This window comes from Cygnus olor, chromosome 1 (assembly GCF_009769625.2).
Source record: "Cygnus olor isolate bCygOlo1 chromosome 1, bCygOlo1.pri.v2, whole genome shotgun sequence".
Classification (NCBI taxonomy): Eukaryota; Metazoa; Chordata; class Aves; order Anseriformes; family Anatidae; genus Cygnus; species Cygnus olor.
Window position 1 is genome coordinate 108,762,421 of NC_049169.1, and position 20,217 is coordinate 108,782,637.

At 39.4% G+C, this 20,217-nt stretch overlaps 1 protein-coding gene across 4 annotated transcripts in view; it reads right to left on the reverse strand.

Moving 5' to 3' along the window:
- The window catches only part of LOC121079285 (amyloid beta precursor protein), a 216,464-nt gene that overhangs the window by 66,674 nt on the left and 129,573 nt on the right, over nucleotides 1-20,217 (reverse strand). For 2 of the 4 annotated variants that reach the window (XM_040576333.1, XM_040576342.1), the window contains exons 7-8: nucleotides 18,889-19,056; nucleotides 3,781-3,914 (exon numbers count right to left, since the gene is read on the reverse strand). In XM_040576333.1, coding sequence (XP_040432267.1) covers nucleotides 3,781-3,914; nucleotides 18,889-19,056 — 302 coding nt within the window. The remainder of the gene's footprint in view (nucleotides 1-3,780; nucleotides 3,915-18,888; nucleotides 19,057-20,217) is intronic. The other 2 variants (XM_040576361.1, XM_040576351.1) reach the window with 1 other exon arrangement.

Sequence of the window (20,217 nt, forward strand, 5' to 3'; positions counted from 1 at the left end):
TGAAATGTATGTACATTGTATTGCATACAGGTTGTGAGGGGGGAAATAGAAAGTAAGCAAACCCTGATTAACCGAAACTGTATTCAATGTATGGAAAATATCTTCTGAGTTGCTTAGAGGACTAATCTTCCTCTCCCAGGAGTCTAGACACAGACCATGCATTTTAATGTACACTGTTTGATGACTAACAGGATCAAACACTTTGTTTTAGATGCATTTTGTGTTTCATTTTTAAAACTATGCTCTCATCACAGAAATAAACTAAAAATCTTGAACACAACACTAGCTCTCGCTCTCAAGTTCAAGCTGGTTGAGGACTGCAGTATTTTCAGATACTTGCCTTGGAAACGAACTTCCAAGAAGCACGACTATTCTGGGAGACAAGGTATCATTAAGTTCCTGTCATAAGTACTGTGCACAGTATGATACCCAAAACATTGTCAACAGCCATGGGAAGAATAAATATAAGACACCAGGACATCTCAAGATGTTTTAAGGAAAAAATGTGTAAATGTACTGCTTTTTTGAGTAAGGTCCAGTATCTGGTTTCTCCAGGCTATTTAGCAGCAAGTATTTAAGTGAGGGAACTGTACAAAAGTTAAGGAACTGGAAACAAAGAAAGGGGAATTGTACCAAAACAGGAAACAACTAGGGCAGCCTGAGATAAATTAGCATATTTTCTCCCTGTTACATAAGAGAACAGCAAACATGTAAAGGTCGCATATGAATGGCTAGCCTGTTTGCACGGGGAACGCAGTTTTGCTGTTATTTGGAGTAGCATTACTTAGGAAAAGTTAAAAAGCGTATGATAATGTAATGCTCTTTTTACAGCACTGCTTTGGAAAGATTGTAAGACTTGTTCCTCCAGATGCTGTGCAGATGTAAAGGCACAAAAAACCTTCACGTCTGAAGTCTGCAGGCATGGCCACTTAAGAGCAGAAGGGACTAAAACTGTGTGAGGTAGAGGTGCATCAGGTCATTCTACAAGAAGAGCACAGACACCCCTAGTAAGGAAGTCTGAGGAGCTGTGAACGATGAACCAACATGACCATGCACAGAAGCAGGGTCTCTTCTCTGCCTGTGTATTTTTATGCAAAGGGAGAAGAAACAAGAGTTGTGACAATTTCATGTTGAACAACTGGAAAACTCAAGAAGAGAATACACAAAAAGTCTGCATTTGCCATGATATGCTTCAATTAAAATATCTAATCTCAATTTATTTTTTAAATGCTACGCTTTCCTACTTCTTAGATGATTAGGCTTGATATGTGAGCTAGAAAACATGTTTTTTTTCATAATTAACTGTTACAAAATAGTGTGCATTAAATCAGTACTGTTTTAAAACCAGCTCATTTATTAAATAAATATCTGTATTTAGTTAATAACTGATTTACTCCTGATTATGTCATTTATCAAGATTAATGAAAGACTTGATCATTTCATAAAAACTGATCATCCGCTAAGACATAATCATTTGCTCTCTTTTAATAAAAGAAAAAAGGGCATTTCTGCTCCTTTATTATCCCCATTTTTCAGCTTTGAAAGAACTAGACTTTGAGCTACTAAGCCAAAAATGAATAAATATGTTCAGTGCAGCTGGACGGCTTAACTAGTCCACTCTACTCTCACTAGCATGGACACAAAGGCTAAGTTGTTTAATTTATTTGGCATTCTTTTTGATGTAACAAGTAACAGCTTCAAATTAATTTTTAGTTAAATACATATTAAGAAAATTCCTGATTTTAAAGGCAATGTAAAAAGTAATTTTTAAATAAATTGCCAAAAAACAGGCCAGTGGTATAGGACCCAGAGATACCACAGTTCACATGAGAAACAAGACATGGAATGGTAAACTAACTGCTTTTTCTCCCTGCCCATAAGATCTTTTATTTTTAAAACATTTGAAACATTAGGTGGGAGAAGTTAGCTCAGTGCTATACAAGACATTACTCATAGAAAGGAAACCTGATTTTTAAAAACTGAAGTTACCTCTCTTCTTAAAAGCTCTGCAGGTGTTCTGCATACTTCAAGACAAGTACTTTAATGTACTTTAAGCTGTGATTTAATCATCAGCATAGGCATATGAAAGATCAGTTTGATTCTCTTTCTTTCTTGAGGTACCTATTGTGATTTCTCAGATCTGATTTAGCTTGATGAACTGCCCAGAGTTGTTTTTTTGTTTTGTTTTTTTTTTGGTAAGAATGACAAGGCAGTGAGCTGAGAGAGCTGACCTGCCTCACCCCACAGCTGTACGCTCATTAGTGCTGACAGGAAGGATGGCTGGGAACATCCTAATGAGGGCAGAGCATGTGGCAGTGCCAGCATGATCTTCAGTCAAACCCTTGAACCACAGCCTTCATTTATCGAGTTCCCCCAAATGAACATGGTAGAGCATGCAGAGCATTTACCCAGAAGCTTTCTGAGGCTACAGTTCAGTAGCTTTTCCAGTTAACTTTCTTAGCCTGAAGCACTGGTGCTGTATATCCTCCCTGTATGCTGTTTCTGGGTGCCTATGCATTTCATTAGTTCTTCTACGCAAACCTTTCAGCTTTGCAGAAAATAAAAAAAAATGCAGTTTTTACAGAAATATTGCCCTTAATTACTCAGCTCAACCTTTACACTGCATATTGAATTTTAGAGACAATGGGACGAGAATTTGAAGACTATTCCAGGAAAAGCTGCCATGTTTACTGTATGTGGTTTCAACCAGTGACTGCTTCATGTAAGATGCCCTGGCCTATTTACTAGAAAAGTGCAAGATGTATCTACAGTACTAATAGAGGGGGACTTACTCTAAGAGTCTAATCTCAGGTTTACTCAAACGTTATAGCGAAAAGCTAAAGGTTAATGTGTCAGTAATATACAGAAACACTGAAAATGCTACAGGGGAAGAAAGTTACAAGGAAAAAATAATTATTAAAATATCTACATGGTATATGCAGTGCATCTGAATTATACTATATTAATTTCTCTGTTGTTCCATCCTAAAAAAATATGCATCACAGGCTCTCCTTTAAACCTTTTATATTTTTTCACTGCTGTTATTAGAGCGGAACTGTTGCAATTTTTATTGGTATTTCTGTTATAAAACCTTCTTCTGAAAGAACAGATCTCTCTTCTCTTAGTGTTCAATAAGATTAAAACCAGCATATAGTTTCAGGCTACACAAAGCTCTTTGGTTAAAGAAAAAAAAGAGTTGATTCAGTTGGACTGGTTGAGTTCAGAAGCACTGATTTCTCCTCTTTGCCTTGGCTTTAGATGCATTTAATGTTACCTTGAGGCTCAAGAGCATTAGATGAATATATGCAAGCTTATGTTACACCAGGGCATGGCCATGTGTGCATACACCTGGAAAATGAAGCTGATTACAAGCAATCTACCTTAGCCTCTGCAAAGGAAGGATGAATAACACTGGTAAAGCTCTTTATGTATATATAAGAATAGTATCACACACCAAACATTCTTCAACAAAGATGAGAGCAATTTTTAACAGACTTTTTTTTCTTTTTTTTTTTTTCCTACCAGCATAAATAGCTGTAGCAACTTAGGGCCACAGCTGTGATCCAAGCACAAGCAGACGACCTTGCCAGCTCCAGCTGAATTCTTAGATGGAGTCAGAAAGGCAGTAAATACAGCATTGCAGATGGGCAGGGCAACTGGCACAAGCCTTAGGAAACATGAAAATGAAGGTCGTCGAGCATCTTACAACTTGAGAGACAAAGATCCCTGCAATGTTTAGAGATAAATCTACAATTCTATGATAAAGAAATCTCCCCTTACCTGAGACATCCTTTCACGATGCTTGGCTTCAAGTCTCTCCTTGGCTTTCTGGAAATGGGCATGTTCATTTTCATCCCCGGGTGTCTCCAAGTATTTGTCAACAGCATCAGGAGTGCTAGCAGCTGTGGTAGGGACTGAGGTAAAGTTTTGAGAGAGGGAAGGATGGAAGAAGAAAAGCAGAATTTCTACTTTAGTACAGATAAAATTTAGTTGAACCAGGCAAGAAACATCTGTTCTAATTTTCATCAGAATAAAATCATTCATGTAGCCTCAGAGGAGTATATTACATGCAGCAAATACATAGAAATATACAAATAAATAAATAAACACATATATATTCTCCCCCTCTCCCTCCTGTGTTATAATCCAGGAGAAACTCTTCAGCACGAGCAGAGCAGTATTATTCAAAAAGGTTAGAAACCACTGCCAAAGGAGAGAATTAGAAGGAAAAAAAAGCTTGGCAATGACTAAAGTACATAGACCAGCAGAAAGCCCTTTGCAAACAACATGCTTTGTATATTAGTTTATCTTTTAAAAGCTGAATTGTAACACACGAGTGCCAATGCAAATACATTTTAAAGCACCTCTGGACCCCGTGGCACTTTAATAAAATACCTCGAATCCTTCCCTTAATGATAGTTTGGCCTCACAAATATTTACTTTATTTGTAACAATGTTGACTAATAAAACCCCTCATGGATGCTGGAAACAATCAGAAAGCATGCACTAATGACCAGCCATTCCCGTCATATAACTAGGCTGTACCTATGCACTGGTAGCAGGAAGAGGTGCGATTGGTGTAATTCAAGGAACAATTCTGTAGCAGTAACATCCAGCGACTCCTAGATTAAGCAGTGTAACATTTCTGTGCTGGAGACGTAACAGCAATTAAAAAAAACTCTAATTTTGTTCCAGCTACATTATCACTAAAATCTTCATTATCTAATTAGTTTCTTTTCCCTGGTCACAGTTTGTTCAACAGTTGCAAAGTTAATTTTAAAATTTTAACAAACAAATACTGTACACAGAGCTGCACAGGATTTCTTTAAAATCTAACAACTACATGTACAATAGTTTACTTACAGAGGTGGTATGTTTTACTAGGAAGACTGATACAGGTAGAAAAAAAACCCCACAGGATTCCCTGCCTTCAAACGTTTCTCAAGTCTTCAACAGAAGCAAACTTCAGTCTGAAGATTAGGCTGAGCAATAACAACCAATATATATTTATGACGACTCTCCTCAAAAAAAGTTGAAATATAAACACATTTATGTTGGCTGAATTATTTTTTTAATCATCAGTTAGAAGTTCAAGCTCTCCACATATTAGTCCCAACGAATGCATCCTCAAATTTTAAGAAAAGCTTAAACCAAAATCCAACTTGTTCCTCAGATTTTATATTAGATGTCTAACACCAAATGCAAAACAAAACAAACAAAAGGATGAACAGAAAGCCTTGGCTGCATTTGAGATATGTTCTGTGTAAAAGACATAGATGGGTTTAGGTTGCTGCTGATGGAAATTGTACAATAGATTTTATATGTTAGTCACTGGAACAAAGGATAGGCCTTGCTGGTCCCAAAATATCTACAAGCAACCTCAAAAATCTAATGGAGAAGTCATAGGCAGTGGAAATTGCCACTCCTTCCACCATTTTCAGATGTTTCATAAATATTTAGTTGCAAGATTTGCATTTTGTCAACCTTTGTATTACTGAAGTGTTGCACCAAACAAACAGGAGCAAATGAAGTTCCTGACAAGCCACAAAAGTTGCGGAAATAGAGTATGACTCTCAGGCTACTCCTACAGCTTCAGACAATTTAAATTCTCTAATATATTATAAAAGCATAAAGATTTTATTTTGCTTTCAATTCTCAATGTTAACAACTCATTTTCAATGATATGTGACTGCAATATTACTATTACAGTTTCAAGTGTCAAATGAAGGAAAAGTAACTACACAAAGGGGTGAGGTATGGGCTCCCTAACTCTCATCCTCTGCCACATTCTCTCATGTATCTATACACACTGTCCATGTGTGTACAAATCGTAACCTTTTGTAGCTATCAGATGTACTATTGAGAAAGGGCAGACCTAGTAGCCTACTGTTCATACTTGCACAGAACGTCCAAATGGATTTTATTATGAAAACATTCAGACAGTAAAAATTTACAGGGCCATTAATGTCCTGCACAAATGTAAGAAGAGGTTCTGCTGGGGTGCAGTGCTGCCGGCTGAATGGCTCTAACCATGTAAGCAAATTCCAAAACCAAAACATTCAAAGCTTGGACTGCATGAAAACATTTCTATAACGCTCAAAATTATTTAAAAACATCCTTCCTTTTCAATCTCTCAAGCACCAAATTAATCTTTATTTTTTCTGAAGCTGCAGTTAAGTGTTACACATTTTAATTCCATTTGCAAAATGAACGTAAAATCCTGCTTCAAACAGGGAGAAATTTAAGAGCTCTAGACCAGATTCCAGGGTCCTGTTTCCCAACACAGGTTAACCAAACATTCCTAGGGACGAGCCAGGCAAGCTTAAGGCAGCACTCTCCGTATTTGCCCACTGGAAGCTCAGGAACACCAGAGACAAATGTAAATACCCTTTTGCAATGTTTAACTAACCTTGCTGGATTTACCTTCCATGACTCTCTTTCTTTCTCCCCAAACCTGGGTGAAATTTAACATTCACAATGTGGTGTGGCAGCAAGCTCCAGTTTCTTAGGGCCGTGCAAAGAAAATCCCCTTCTGCCTAAGCTGTTTTCTGGCTGCCTCTGCAGGACACAGCAGGTTTTGGGGAGAGTTCCAGCACATTCTCCATCTTTCCCTGTCTTTTACAATTCCCAGCCCCGAACTTACGTCTGTACAAATGTGAGTGGAAAGAAGCGATGATCAAAATATCTGTCCAATGAATTATGCAAATTTAACCTTTAATTTATTGAACAGGGGGGAAAAGGTCACCAGAATTTGTAATGAGATCTGCTAAGCCACCTGTACATTTAAGGTCTGATTACCAAAAGCTGCTGTCTCACACACGTGGCCTCTCCAGCCCAGATTTCCTGATGACACGCTGGCTTCCCACTGGGACACTTACTGCCTGCTTCTAAACAGGTGACAATGCTGGGTGCTGAGAATGGAAAAGGCTGGTACTTCAGTGCTGGGTGCCAAGGATGCCTGACAATGCAGCCCCCTCCAAAAGCTGGTTATAGGATCAGCAAGTGCGTGCCTGGAGCACCAGCGGCCTTGCAAACAACCGCAGCTCCCCAGGGAAGCTCCTCTGCTTCAGAGCAAGAGCAGGCACTTTGGGAAAGCAAGGCTCACGAACAGCTGCTTGGAATTGCATCAACACTGGAAAATAAGAATTACAAGTTTCCTAGTGGGAGCCCAGAGAGCACAACCAAATCAAACAAAGACTGACTGCACGTTAAATGCAGCAGAGCTGGATGCCTGAGAGAGCCAGACTGCATCCAGGAATGCTGGAAGGGATGCGGGAAATATGCTGACATCCACCTGCAACGTGCTCCCTCAAGCTAACGCTGAGGATGCTAATGCTAATGAAAAGCGATATTGGCTAGGAGGAGAAAGCAATCACTCCTGACCTTCTACAAAACACAAGAGTGAGATCGCTGGCCGAAGGCTGTATGTGGTTCTCCATTACGCACTCTGGCACATCCAGAGCCGTGCACCAAGCACTGTGCAGTGCCTCGCGCCTATATACCACTGCTGGAGCATGTGTGTGGATCTGTCACACACGCAGGCGATGACTGCAGGGACCAACCTGCTAATACTGACCACATCTCAAACTGCAAACAGGGATAATGTTTAAATGCTTAAAAACCAAAAAAGATGTAATTTTCATTAAAAGGAAGTTCAGCATGAATGCTTAGGAAAATACTAAAAGGTAAGATGAAACGATCACATACAGTTTCGTCTTCTGCTCATATTCTGGTGCAGTTATTTTATGAGCAGTTAGCCATCTACGTAATTTGAAATCACAAGTATTTCTCTGACATAAAATACTCAGTTCTTAAGAACACAAAGCCCTGCAAGATTTTGCTCCCTGTATTTATAAAGCCTGCAAATGATTATGTGAGAAGTTCCCCATCTGTTTTTTAAAAATTGTAATTATCTACAGTATGTTTAAAAGCCTTGCGATTCCAACGTAACAATAACTACTGGCAGCCCACCGCCCCAAAAGAGACTTACGAAAATACTGGGCCTCCCTTCTTCTGCAATAAAGGAGAAACATTTAAAAATATCTTTATGACTGTTGGCATAAAACCTACCATTTCCATTCCAGTACATTTGGGAGTTTTATTTCTATGGATGTGTTGCATGTTTTCTCATAGTAAATTGGGAACATTTGGTCAGACATCAGTTACATGTAAGGGTTCCTTAAAAGTCTGCAGCTTGATGTCAGTTTTTGACCACATGGGCTGTTTGAAGGAGGTTTCATTTTCCATGCATTGTCTGTTTTATAATGTAACTCATTCTGGTACTGCATGAAGACTGATCAAAAAGCACGTGTTGACAGCTGTGGAAGAAATGGCTATCAGATAACATTTCCTTCATACTTGCACTCATTTTACCTGTCAATTCCCAAACAATTTTTTTTTTTTATTACACTTTAAAGTACTAACATTCCCGGAGACACAGGTTCAATAACAAAGCCAAATTAGCCTCTACACTATTTGTTCATTAACAATTACTAATATCAGAAGAAAGACCAGGAAAAAAAAAAGGCAACTACATCTTCCCCCAGATTCTGTGTTTTACTGTTTTGTATAAAAATAAATAATCCACATCAGCATCTCCGGTGAAAGAAAAAACAATCACTCACTATGCTCATATAAAGTGAAAGGGTTGGCAGATGCCCCCTTCCTGAATGACAGTGGCTGCTGCATGCAAGACAGGAAGCCATTTGTAACGAGAGCATTACCTGACTACACCGTGGGATTCAGTGCATGCATTCATTGCTTCTGCATTCCACGTATGTAGCTGCCTCACTAATGAAGGATTAAGATCAAAGCTTTCAGTTGTTGACTAAGATCACAACTAATTATAGTACTTCTGACAGTCACAAGTGCTTACGGAGTATCTTTAGCAGGAAGGGTTTCTATTGTGAAATGAACAGTTTTACAAGACAGTATACTAATTCTTTTGCGAATAAGCTACTCCTCTTACAGCAGGGTAGCAACACCCACAAACAGACTCTGAACAACATCGAAGGAAAACACTGATTACCTTTTTATTACACAACAGACAAATTACTGGCTGAACGATACAGGACAAATGAAGGCTGGCTGAAGTTTTATATACGATATAAGCAAATTATCATTATTGTATATGTAGGGAAAAGGATGTATCAGGATGAGCATTGTGAGGTTATGCTTAGTTAATACTGTTACACTTTTCCACTTTTAATTACTTCATACATTATTTCACCAAGATCACTTCCTGAATCCTGTCTAAAATTAAAGCAAGAAAAAAGGCAAAGGCAGAGTTCTTCCTACAAAGAAGGGAGGAATGAAGTGTGAGAATGAAAACCAGACATGCCCCCAACTTTAGTATTTTACCCAGGAGTGCCAGGTTGTTGTTGATGTTTGTTTCTTATCATGATTTTTGGGAGAGAAATACACAGCAGTGCTGTGCTTCAAGTGTCTGTGTCACCCCTGGACTGGTGGGAGGCAGAACTTGCAGCACTGGCACTTGGTTATCACTGGCCTCTCAGATAACTCTTTCTTACAAAAACCCTTTCCTATATTTTTGTCTCCACCTTCTCCATTTCAGGCACTTTCTGGCAGTCCCAAGTCCCAAATCTAAAATTTAGCTTTTCACTTTTAAGCTATGAGACAGCCTCCTCTCCAACACCAGAAATTCCTGCAATCACATCTATAGTGCTACCAGGTGCCTCAACAACCTACTTACATGAATTGTAAGAGACACAACCATAACCCAAGGTCTGAGAGGGAGCATTCTGAAGCCTGGATAAGAGCTTCTGGTTGCTTATACAAACCTTTTCAATATCCTCCATCACCAATCTTCATAATTGCTCGATACTTTAAGGGTAAGTTCCGAGAGCCAGATCTTTTGCCTTGTGACTGATAAGCACATCTCCCTGCTTGGAAGCTAATTGCGGAGTGAACTGTGCTGATTATGTTCAGAGCATGGAATTCTTGTCCTTCAGGAATTCCTGTCACTCAACTCCAGCTGCCCACTTTTTAATTTTCAGCAGAGATGTTCCATAATACAAACTCCCATTAAGATTTTCATTGACATTAAGGCCCATCCTTTTCAACTACATATTCATCACTCAGCCTGATCACAACTAGTCCACTAGGTTTTATTTATCTCGTACATTTGCTTTCTCGTCATGTTTTGAGGATTATCTTTAAGACACTCCAGAAGTCTTTGGACGTAAAGCATTCCTCATAAAAACTAAGGAATTCTGACTACAATAGTGGGGAATCAGAAGACACAAAACAGGCTAACAGACTGGAGAAAAAGAAATGTATTCTGCTGTCAGAAAAAAATATATGCACCTTGGTACTGAATTAAAAAAAGCACTCTGTAATAGTAATAGTTGTATGCCCAGGGATCACATTTCAAACAGTATAAAGGACCAGCAGTTCTCAGACTTTACTTCTTCTGCTTCCTTTTCAGGATGTCTTTTCCAAAATTTTGTTAAATTAGATGAATGTTCCTGAAGTGGATTAGAAAGCATGTTGTTTAAAAACGTCTACTAGTTAAATTAAAAGAGATTCCAGGCAGACGTGACATGAAGAGAGTTAACACATGAAAGAGTAGCCGATCCCATCCAGTGTTCCAGAGGGATGCTCCTTCCTTTCTTAATAGTTGGGTCTTCTCATTGTTCTTATTACCCATCAAGGCTAAGCTACTTTGTCATCAAAGACTGAGTATCATTTCTGTAATACTTCATAACTTGCATTACTACTCAAAGAATAAATACAAGTCAATATAACAAACTTGGCCTGAAAATGCAATTAATTGTCTCAGGGTGGAAAAATCACATCATGTTTAAAAGTTATACTCCCTTTTGAACTTTACTTTGCAAAGACTGCTCCTATCTTTCATTGACGTGTTACAATTTTATTTAAATAACGATGGTATCCAAACAACAGGCAGCTTGAAAGACAGTTTAATGAAGTCCTTCATGGAGACTTCTTGGAGAGAAAAAAAAATATCATAGTCATATTGTGTCTTATCTATTACCTTAACTACGGTTGATACTTGCTACTAGGGAATTTAAACTAGGTTTAAATTAAACTTCCTCATATTAGAGTCCTTCTGCATAAGAACTTCAAGATACATTTCCTATCCATGCACAGATATAACTTGACATTCATCCTTTCATTGCATCTCCATGACTGCAACTTCCTTTTCACCAGCCCTGACAAATGCAATTTTGTGTTGCTCGTATCTATTCAACACTCATCTCAGTCATTAATTGCTCAGATCACTTCCCTGCTTTGTGTTCTTTGATTCATTTCTTTTCTTCCATCTTGTGCAAAATAATGAGCTTGTCAACTTTCAATGTATCTTCAGGTCTATTCTCTCTTTCTCCCCTTCATATCACCCATGATTACCCTCACTCAATAGTGAGGTCTGATTCTCACTCCCTGAGAGCCAAGAACTCCAGCTTCCAACAGCTAGTCAAATCCCACTAGGCAGTGGCTGAAATTTTGAAATGAGGACCCATCCCCTTTTTCTACCTCTTCTGCCTGGGAGGAGGTCCACAGAGCAAACAGTCTCTTGACGGCCTCTCAAACATCTTTGCAAAACACTGCTACAAGGTCATTCTCTTCTGATTTGTCACCATAAATTTGAGTACTTATCAGGAAAAAAAGCATGCAATTATTCATGTTACATCAAATCATAATGCTGTGAATAAACACAACACAGAAGTATTCTCCTGAACATGCCTTCTGCCGTGGTTGTAACCAAGAGATAGCAAGTTCCACGGAGTACAAAAGAAAACACAAACAAACAAACAAACAGTTTAGACACATTTACAGTATTTCTCTTTTGAACCCTAAACTTTATCCAATTGCTCTTTTAAAAAGGCACAGCCCAACACTGGCTCCACAGATGGTTCAAGACTGAAATATAATTATGAATTTGTATAGATGAAGAAACTGGTAACAGGAATTAATCACTTCCATTCCCTAAAGGTGGTAGTCAAAATTTACAATTTAAATAGATATTGGAATTCATCCATTTATAGCTCCTAGGCACTAAATGACAAATGTCAGGCACTCACAATAAACTGCAAAAAATATGTTTTCCTTAAGATTTCATCTACACTATTTGAAATTGGCCTCATCTTCATCAAGATGCACGATTCAGTGCATTTTTCATGCCAGAGAAGATAAAACACAGCAGATACAGGCAATTCATGCTGGAGATGGTGGGAAAGGGACACATTTATGTGAAGTCTTGAGAAGTAATGCCCCCTTTACTGTTAATTTGGGAAGCAGTAAGACAATTGAATACAAAGAGGCTTTATGATAAAGCAACAGGTTGTTATAGTGTGACTGGCATAGTGTAATTGCAATCATTTCTTTTTGTTTTTTTAGTCATTCAAATAAAAAACTTCATACTCATGTGAAATGCTCTCTTGCAATAGCACTACTTACAAAGGTATGGATTTTTAGAATTTGAAATGTTAGCTCTACACTTCTGTATTTTAAGTTATATCTCCAGTAGTGCTGTGACAAATTAGTATTGCAGCTAGTTGCTGTGATGAATATTTTCCAGCACTAAGTGCATTGTCGGAAAGACACATTCCTGGCATGAAGCAGCTTGCAAGCTCTACTGCTTCTATAGGCCTAGGCCTGACAGCTACCCCATAAACCTCAAGAACAGCGAAAGGGCAGTACCATCTAGTTCAGATGAATGTGCTTTACATGTGGCCTGCTTTCTGTCTTAAGCCCCATACCTGACCTCAAAGCTCGAGTGATCTCTGAAGTTGTACAGATAAAACGAGCAATCACCCGGTAAATAAGACAGAGGATTAAAACATCCTTCCTAACTAACAATTGGTTATATTTTACCACTCTGCTTACTTGAATGCCCTCCAGCTCTCTAATGCCTTATCACTTACGACATGCTCTGGAAGTTGGCATGCAAATTTAGCTGCCAAAGCATTTTACTTCCTGTTAATTAGAGAGATGTCAAGATCCCGAACAAGTAGCAAATGGAAAAGGAAATCACCGACAACAGGAAATGATTGGGATATCATCTTATACGTCTCTGCTGTTGAAGGGTGCAAGCTGTTATACACACTACCTAGGAAGAGAAATTAAACTGGACGATGAAAAGTGCTAGAGGTCATGTATTCTTCCCTCACTTAAGAGCATGAACTGCAAAAACATTAAGATTGGTCTCATTTATTATCACGGACAGACTGGTACTAGTCAGAAGTCAAGGTGAAGTTAGCCTATATGAAGAGCGGTAAGAGTGGATCCTTCATATTGGTCTTAATCTTGTGCATAATTATTTTAATATTTAGTGTGACGTTTTATGTATATTATTAACTTGTAGCTTTTAGTGTCTCTTCATACTTTCCACTTGAAATTGAAATAAAGTATTTCCCACTTACCAACCACCAAAAGATTTAGCAAGGTTGTAAGCTTCCAGCATTTAGTCTAGAAAAGAAATCCTATTTTACCTAATTTCACCCCCCAAAATCTGTGATCATGCTGTAAGATATCAAAAATAAAGGAGTACTTGTTGACATTTGAACTTACTACTACGTTTCACAGGGAAGGTGGAAGAGGTAACTGACAACACTGGATCCTACGGGCTCCCTCTGTTGTTAAACACAGCAATTAAGCGCAATATTAAAAAACACCCTGTTTTATAAAAGGTCATTTCAATATGTCAAACTTTTCAAAAACTGACTGTGCCACCAGAGTACAGTTTCCTTCGGCTTTAGATACAAAAAAAATGCAAATACTGCAGCAAGAGTTCCATCACATTCTTAATTTACCACATCACTGCTACAGGACCTGGAAGAGAGCAGTGTTGTACGCAACAGCCGTTAAATTGAGCACATTTAAGAGCTCTGAAGCTCCATGCACATCCAAGTTAAGACTGGAACATTAACATCATATCAAAATAGTTTCTAGAAGATTTACATTTTCTGTAGCTTTAAGGTTGTTTAACTAACAACAATCAAGAGGACAAGTGAAAAAAATCTTACAATAGATTACTTTTTATTACGACAATAAGACAGAATTAATTCCTTCAGTAATGGCACTTTATCATCTTCTGCTTATTCTTGTCAATACATACCCATTTTGAGGTCATTAAATCTCAATTAACCATCTGATAGATGCTAATGAATTCAAAGAAGTCATTATGGCCAGTCACACAGTCAAAGCTTGACTCCTTAAATTGAATAGAAACTGTAGACAGTATCGAACATCCTTATTAAAAATCAATAGAGAGAGAGCATGTGGTCTGGCAGGCTAAAGAAACTGGTAACAAGATGTTTAAAGCCTTCTACTTCTAGGGCAATTATACATCAATTCCAGTGTTGCTGCATGATAAATGGAAAAATTTGACAGCAGTAGCTCCTACCCAACAGACAAGTTATTTTTGTCAGACCTCAGAGCATTAGTCAAATTCATTGATAGCAAAGAGAGTCTAAGACTTTGTACAACCTGACAGAACCACCTTTTCAGATCAAGGCTAACAGACTTCAGCAAGGAAGCAGAATAAAACATGATTTTTTTTCCTGTAGACTGTGTTCCGGATATTAGTATTCAGTATCCGTATTTTCAGTATTCATAGTATATTGGTATTCTTGACAATAGAAACCCCTCAGGTTTTGGTTCACTCCAATTTCAGCACATTACAAGAAAAATAAACTCATATTGTACCCTTTCATCCTTTGGCCACTATCAAGAGAAACACAACCATTGCCTGTTATTTCCTATTACTCTCTGTACAATCTAACTCATTTATCCTGCAAAACTATACCTAGACCAAGGGAAGGCAAGTTTTTAGGTTTCATCTTGTGTCCTGCCTAAGAGAGGCTCACTGGATTTTTACAGAACACCACAGAGCAACAAAAATTGAGAGAAAAGAGGTAAAGGTCAGGACAAATAAATAATCATGAATGCAAATAGCTGGGGGAGGGAGGGGTAGAAAGATGAAATAGAAAGATTAAGTTAAGGGTGACAAAGAGAAGAAAAAAGGCCAGGAAAGAAGAGGGGTGGCCTAGACACTGAGACTGAAAGTCTTTCGTACTGTTTTTACCTTTTCTTCAACGGGATTGGAGGTTCCTGATCCAACACTTGCTATAACCAGTTAAGTCAATCCATCATTTTCAGCAACATTGGACCGGTTTCAAAGACAAAATCTCACTTAAGTGCTGAAACATATCATTTTCAGGACTTCTAATAATTTTAATTGCCATTTCTGTTCAGCAAAATGATGAAGAATTATGAAAAATAGCACGGTGATACTGAGACAGCAGATGAAACCAAAGTATTTTAAGAACAGTAGTAAGAGGTACATAGATCACGTGAAAATACAGCAACAAGAAGATAGCTAAGGTAGCTTGGAAAGTGTACCCTCTAGACTCAAAAGCTGCTTGAGAAACTACTGAAGAAAAACAAGAAAATAGACCAAAAATAGGATTCCCAAAGTAAACCAAGACACACATGAAAAGAACACAAACGCTAATGTGGTATTGTTTTATTGATTTGAACCTAAGAAAAAACAGACTTCCATGACAGAGAAAAGAGGAATATTCTGGGCTCATATGAATATCTTTATGGATATGCCATAAGACTAATTTAGAAGTTGTTTCTTTTTTCATTTCAGATGTCACATGCTGTGGAAGAATTGCCAGTCTCAGAAGAGATCATTTATCCTCTCAAACAGCACAGGGACAGACTGTACAACTTCTGCTACCAAGAAACAAGTTTGAAAAAGGAAGACAATTTAATTTCCAAGTTTGATTCAATCCATAATATTCTTTTTAAGATCATGGACAAGGTCATCCCTTGTAGCAGAATGATTTTCTGTAAAAAGATTACAAGGTTCTTAGGACTTGCATCTGAGCAGTCTCACTTTCATCCTAGAGCAGACTCTGCAGTTTACTGGTAAAAGCAGTCAGTGCTGTAATTTTACCTATAACCTGTATATGACAAGCAACGTCACTGCATTATCAGTGCAACAAATTACAGTCATCATTTCAGGTCTAACTATGGGAGAATAACTTTCATGAAGTCTGTTTTGTGATGTGACTGTTCTTTAGTCAGCAACACCTTTCCCTGTATGTAATAACTTCACAGCGCTATGAATGCCAGAAGTGAAACTATGATTTGAAGTGCTGGGTGAGCAACTGCAGCTCCACATGCAAGATGCACTATATTAGGAGACCTCTGAGTCAGCACAGAGCCCCACTACAGGATTTGGACAAAGCAATGCATCCATATGGCTCAGCTTGAAGGGCAGGAGCCAAAACTGAAAAAACTGAAAGTTTAACAAAATTGCAATCTTGAAGGAGTCAGGATCTACTTCAAGTCCTTATTTATGCTACTGCCCAGCCTCCACAAAAATATTCTCAAATTTTTAGTAATGCTGACAAAGGTGGTAATAATTCTTAATTCCTATCAGGTATATGAAAATACATACTTTTGCCAACCAGAACACCAGCGTATACAGCTTTTAGAAACTCTTCTATTGACCATAAAAGTAAAGTGCACAGCACAAAAGGCTAATAGCTATTTTTGTTCAATCCTACCTTGTTGGGCAAGACAACATGTCCACTGAGCAAAGGAACAGGTACTGTCGCAGCAGCAAGAAGATACAATATCAGAGGTTGGTGCCTTTCACTTGCCTCTTAGGGACCAAGCCAAGACCCATGAATTTTCCAGAGCTCTGTGCAGGTAAATCTTGTTCACTCCTATTATTCTTCGCTTGCTAACTGGGAATACTTCCACATGTAAAGTAGCAGAAGTTTCAGTTTATCAATTATTTTCCATTACTAGTTTTGAAGGCTATCATATTGTCTTTGATCCAATCACCATTTAAGCATGAAACTCACCTTTGATCCTATTAAGCAAGATACTCATCTACACATGACTGTCCTGGTTTCAGTTAGGACAGAGTTAATTTTCCTCCTAGTAGCTGGCAGGGTGCTATGTTTTGGATTAGAATGAGAAGAGCGCTGATAACATGCTGATGTTTTAATTGTTGTAGAGCAGTGCTTACACCAAGCCAAGGACTTTTCAGCTTCTCGCTCTGTCCTGCTAGCGAGCAGGCTAGGGATGCAGCAGGAGCTGGGAGGGGACAGACCCAGGACAGCTGACCCAAACTGGCCAAAGGGGTATTCCATACCATCTGACGTCATGCTGAACAATATATAGGGGTGGCTAGCCGGGGTGGAGGGGGGTGGCCGGCTGCTCGGGGATAGGCTGGGCATCGGTCAACGGGTGGTGAGCAATTGCATTGTGCATCACTTATTTCGTACACATTATTACTATTAATACTATTATTATTATTATTATTATTATTGTTATTATTTTTCCTGTCTTAACAAACTGTCTTTATCTCAACTCACAGGCTTCACTTTCCCGTTTCTCTCCCCCATCCCGGAGAGGGAGGGGGGAGGGTGAGCGAACGGCTGTGTGGTGTTTGGCTGCCAGCTGGGCTAAACTAAAAAAGGTACCTGTCCTTTACAAATTCTGCTGGTCATAGCAATAAAGAATAAATTCAGCCCCATCTCAGCTACCTAAAACTAAATGTACCAGAGGTCAAGGCTTTTCTAGGGTTACTGTTCAACACCTCTCTCACTGCAGAATTTTTTATGCCCCTAATCTGCTTGAGCCAGCTATCTTCAGTTGACTTTTCTTTCCTTGTTCCATGTCTACAGATCAACTGCCCATTAGAATCACATACCTGCATGTTTCATTGCAGAAACATTCCTTCATTAAGATTTTCTTCCTTCCACTTCTGCCCTAAATTCACTTTTGTTACAAAGTCCTACTTTTTCTTGCCTGTTACAGAGCTCACAATCAGAGAGAGAAACCATGTTATTCAGCTCCAAAAATGCCCTACTTAGGACAGGAACTTAGCAGTTCAAAATGTAGTTCTTTTAGCAAATATAGATCTAATTCTAACATGCAGCATATTTCTTCTAGTAGCTACATATGTAGCATATTTCTCCTCTCTCCTTGCTACATCTCGTGTTGCAGAAGCTGATCACTCCTGCCCATTCATCTAGTCGTTCTTCTCATCCCTCCATGGAGCTTTGAGCACCTCTACAAGAAGCGAAGATGAAACAAGCCTGCAGGACTGGAGTAGAAATCCTGCCTCCATGAGTGCTCTCCAAAACGAAATGCAGCTGCTGAATCCAGTGCCTGATTGACCAGCTGCAGTATTCTGCTATGGGCAAAACCTTCTCAAACCAAAACCACAGTGCAAATATGCTTTCTTTATAGAAAGTAATCATTAAAATATATAGTGTGTTAAACAAAGCAAGTGGGAGGTTATTCGCATTTGTGCACATCACGGCTGCCGGGAAACCTAAATATCAAATGGCAACTCACCCTTTTTCCTTGTAAACACACACAAAGCATTCAATCAAATTTAAAAAAAAAATTGTCTTCCAAGCCTGGAAATAAATCTTCTGATATTCTGATGAGCTTATACTGCTTTGATGAAAAAGAAATACATGAAAATACAGTGTATAAACTAAGCGCTATTTTTAAACTTACCTGAGACTTCCCTAAAATTCATTTTTTTCCTGTAGAAACATTGCACATGCAGAAACAGGGACTCACAAAGCGTTAGTGAGCTTTGACAGAAGATGAAGACAAAGTGAGCGCGAAGGCCTGGTTTACAGAAATGTTAGGCTTCAGCCAGCTATCTGCAAGATTGTCTAGAGGGCAGAGAAAGTGCCCACTACCATGCTGGGTTAGCGAGAGGCTAACGAGGACCGAGAGGTGAGCGAGGGTGCTGGACAGACCGCGGGCGGCAGGAGCAGAGTTAGTGTGAGCCCAGGCCCGCTCCCAAGCACCGGGGCCGGTCAGAGAGAGGCGGCGAGGGGCCGGCGGTGCACTTACGGACGCTGCCGCAGACCGCCATGCAGTACTCCTCCGAGTCAAAGTTGTTCCTGTTGCCGCCGCAGCCGCCGTAAAAGAAGGGCGCGCATTTTCCTTCGGCCACGTCAAAGTACCATCGGGAGATCATCGCGCGGCAGGGACCCGTCTCGGCTTGTTCAGAGCACACCTCTAGTCAGAGGAGACCCGGAGGAACCACATTTAGTGTGAAAACGGCCTTGCCTGGATTTCCACCTACCCAGTGTGCCGAGGCACGCCTCAACACCCCCGCCTGAGGAACAGGGAGCACCTAGGGGGCGTTCGGGGGGAAGAGGAAACCCAAATTACTGGCTGCTTCAATGCTTCCTCCCGAAAACTACCCCAGAGATGGTGCAGGCACATTTTGAAGCTGTTCAGACTCTTGCCGCTAAGCCTCAGCCACAGACCTGAAAGGAAACATCTGAAAGGATGAGGTGCCAACTTCTTTCGTGCTGGCTTGTAGCTATGCAACCCCCCCAAACTGAGTTTCCTAGCTTATGTAAAAGAAAACAAACAAACAAAACATTTATGAGCTATACAGGAGAACAAATTCTCTTCAGGCACCTAATTATATACAATCACTGACAAACAAACTCCCTCTTGCACCCGGCTCAGTACAGGGGTTGTGATTCATAGTTCAAGGACTCACATATATAAAATTAGTGCCACAGCTTTACTCTATCCACGGGAAGAAATCTCATCCCCAGTGAATGTATAGAGGGAAAAAAAAATAAAACAGTTTGCATTTGTTTTTATTGTGAGCTGCCACAGTCTTTGCCTATAACCTGCAACACATGAAAACCTGAGGGAGAAAACAAAAACAAACTATGCAAATTACAGGAAGACAAAGGAAATTCTGCCCACAATTTGGAATCCAGCCAATTACATGTGTAAACATACAGCCCTTTACCAATAATGTTCCAAACAGAAAAAAAAAAAAAAAGTTTGATCTTCCAACATGCATATACATCATTTCAAAACCGCATAGTATTAAACATCAATATGCCCCTCTTTTGCTTTCATCCCCCACACTACATCAGCAGACAAACTGGCACACTTACTAGAGGCGTCTAAATCCTCTGCATAAATGTGAATTTTGTGTAAGGCAGTTCCCCAAGGGTTGAAAGGTGGGGAGAAATATCAGTGCACTGGCACTGGAAATGCCGTGCACGCTCATCACCTCTAAGATGCTGGCTACACAGAACCCCTCTTGGCAGGCTCTGTCCTGACAAGTGATCGGCTCTGCACTCTCCCTGGGAGCACCGCTGCTTACTGCATAGATTTGAGATTCATTTGTCATCAGTAGTTGATGCC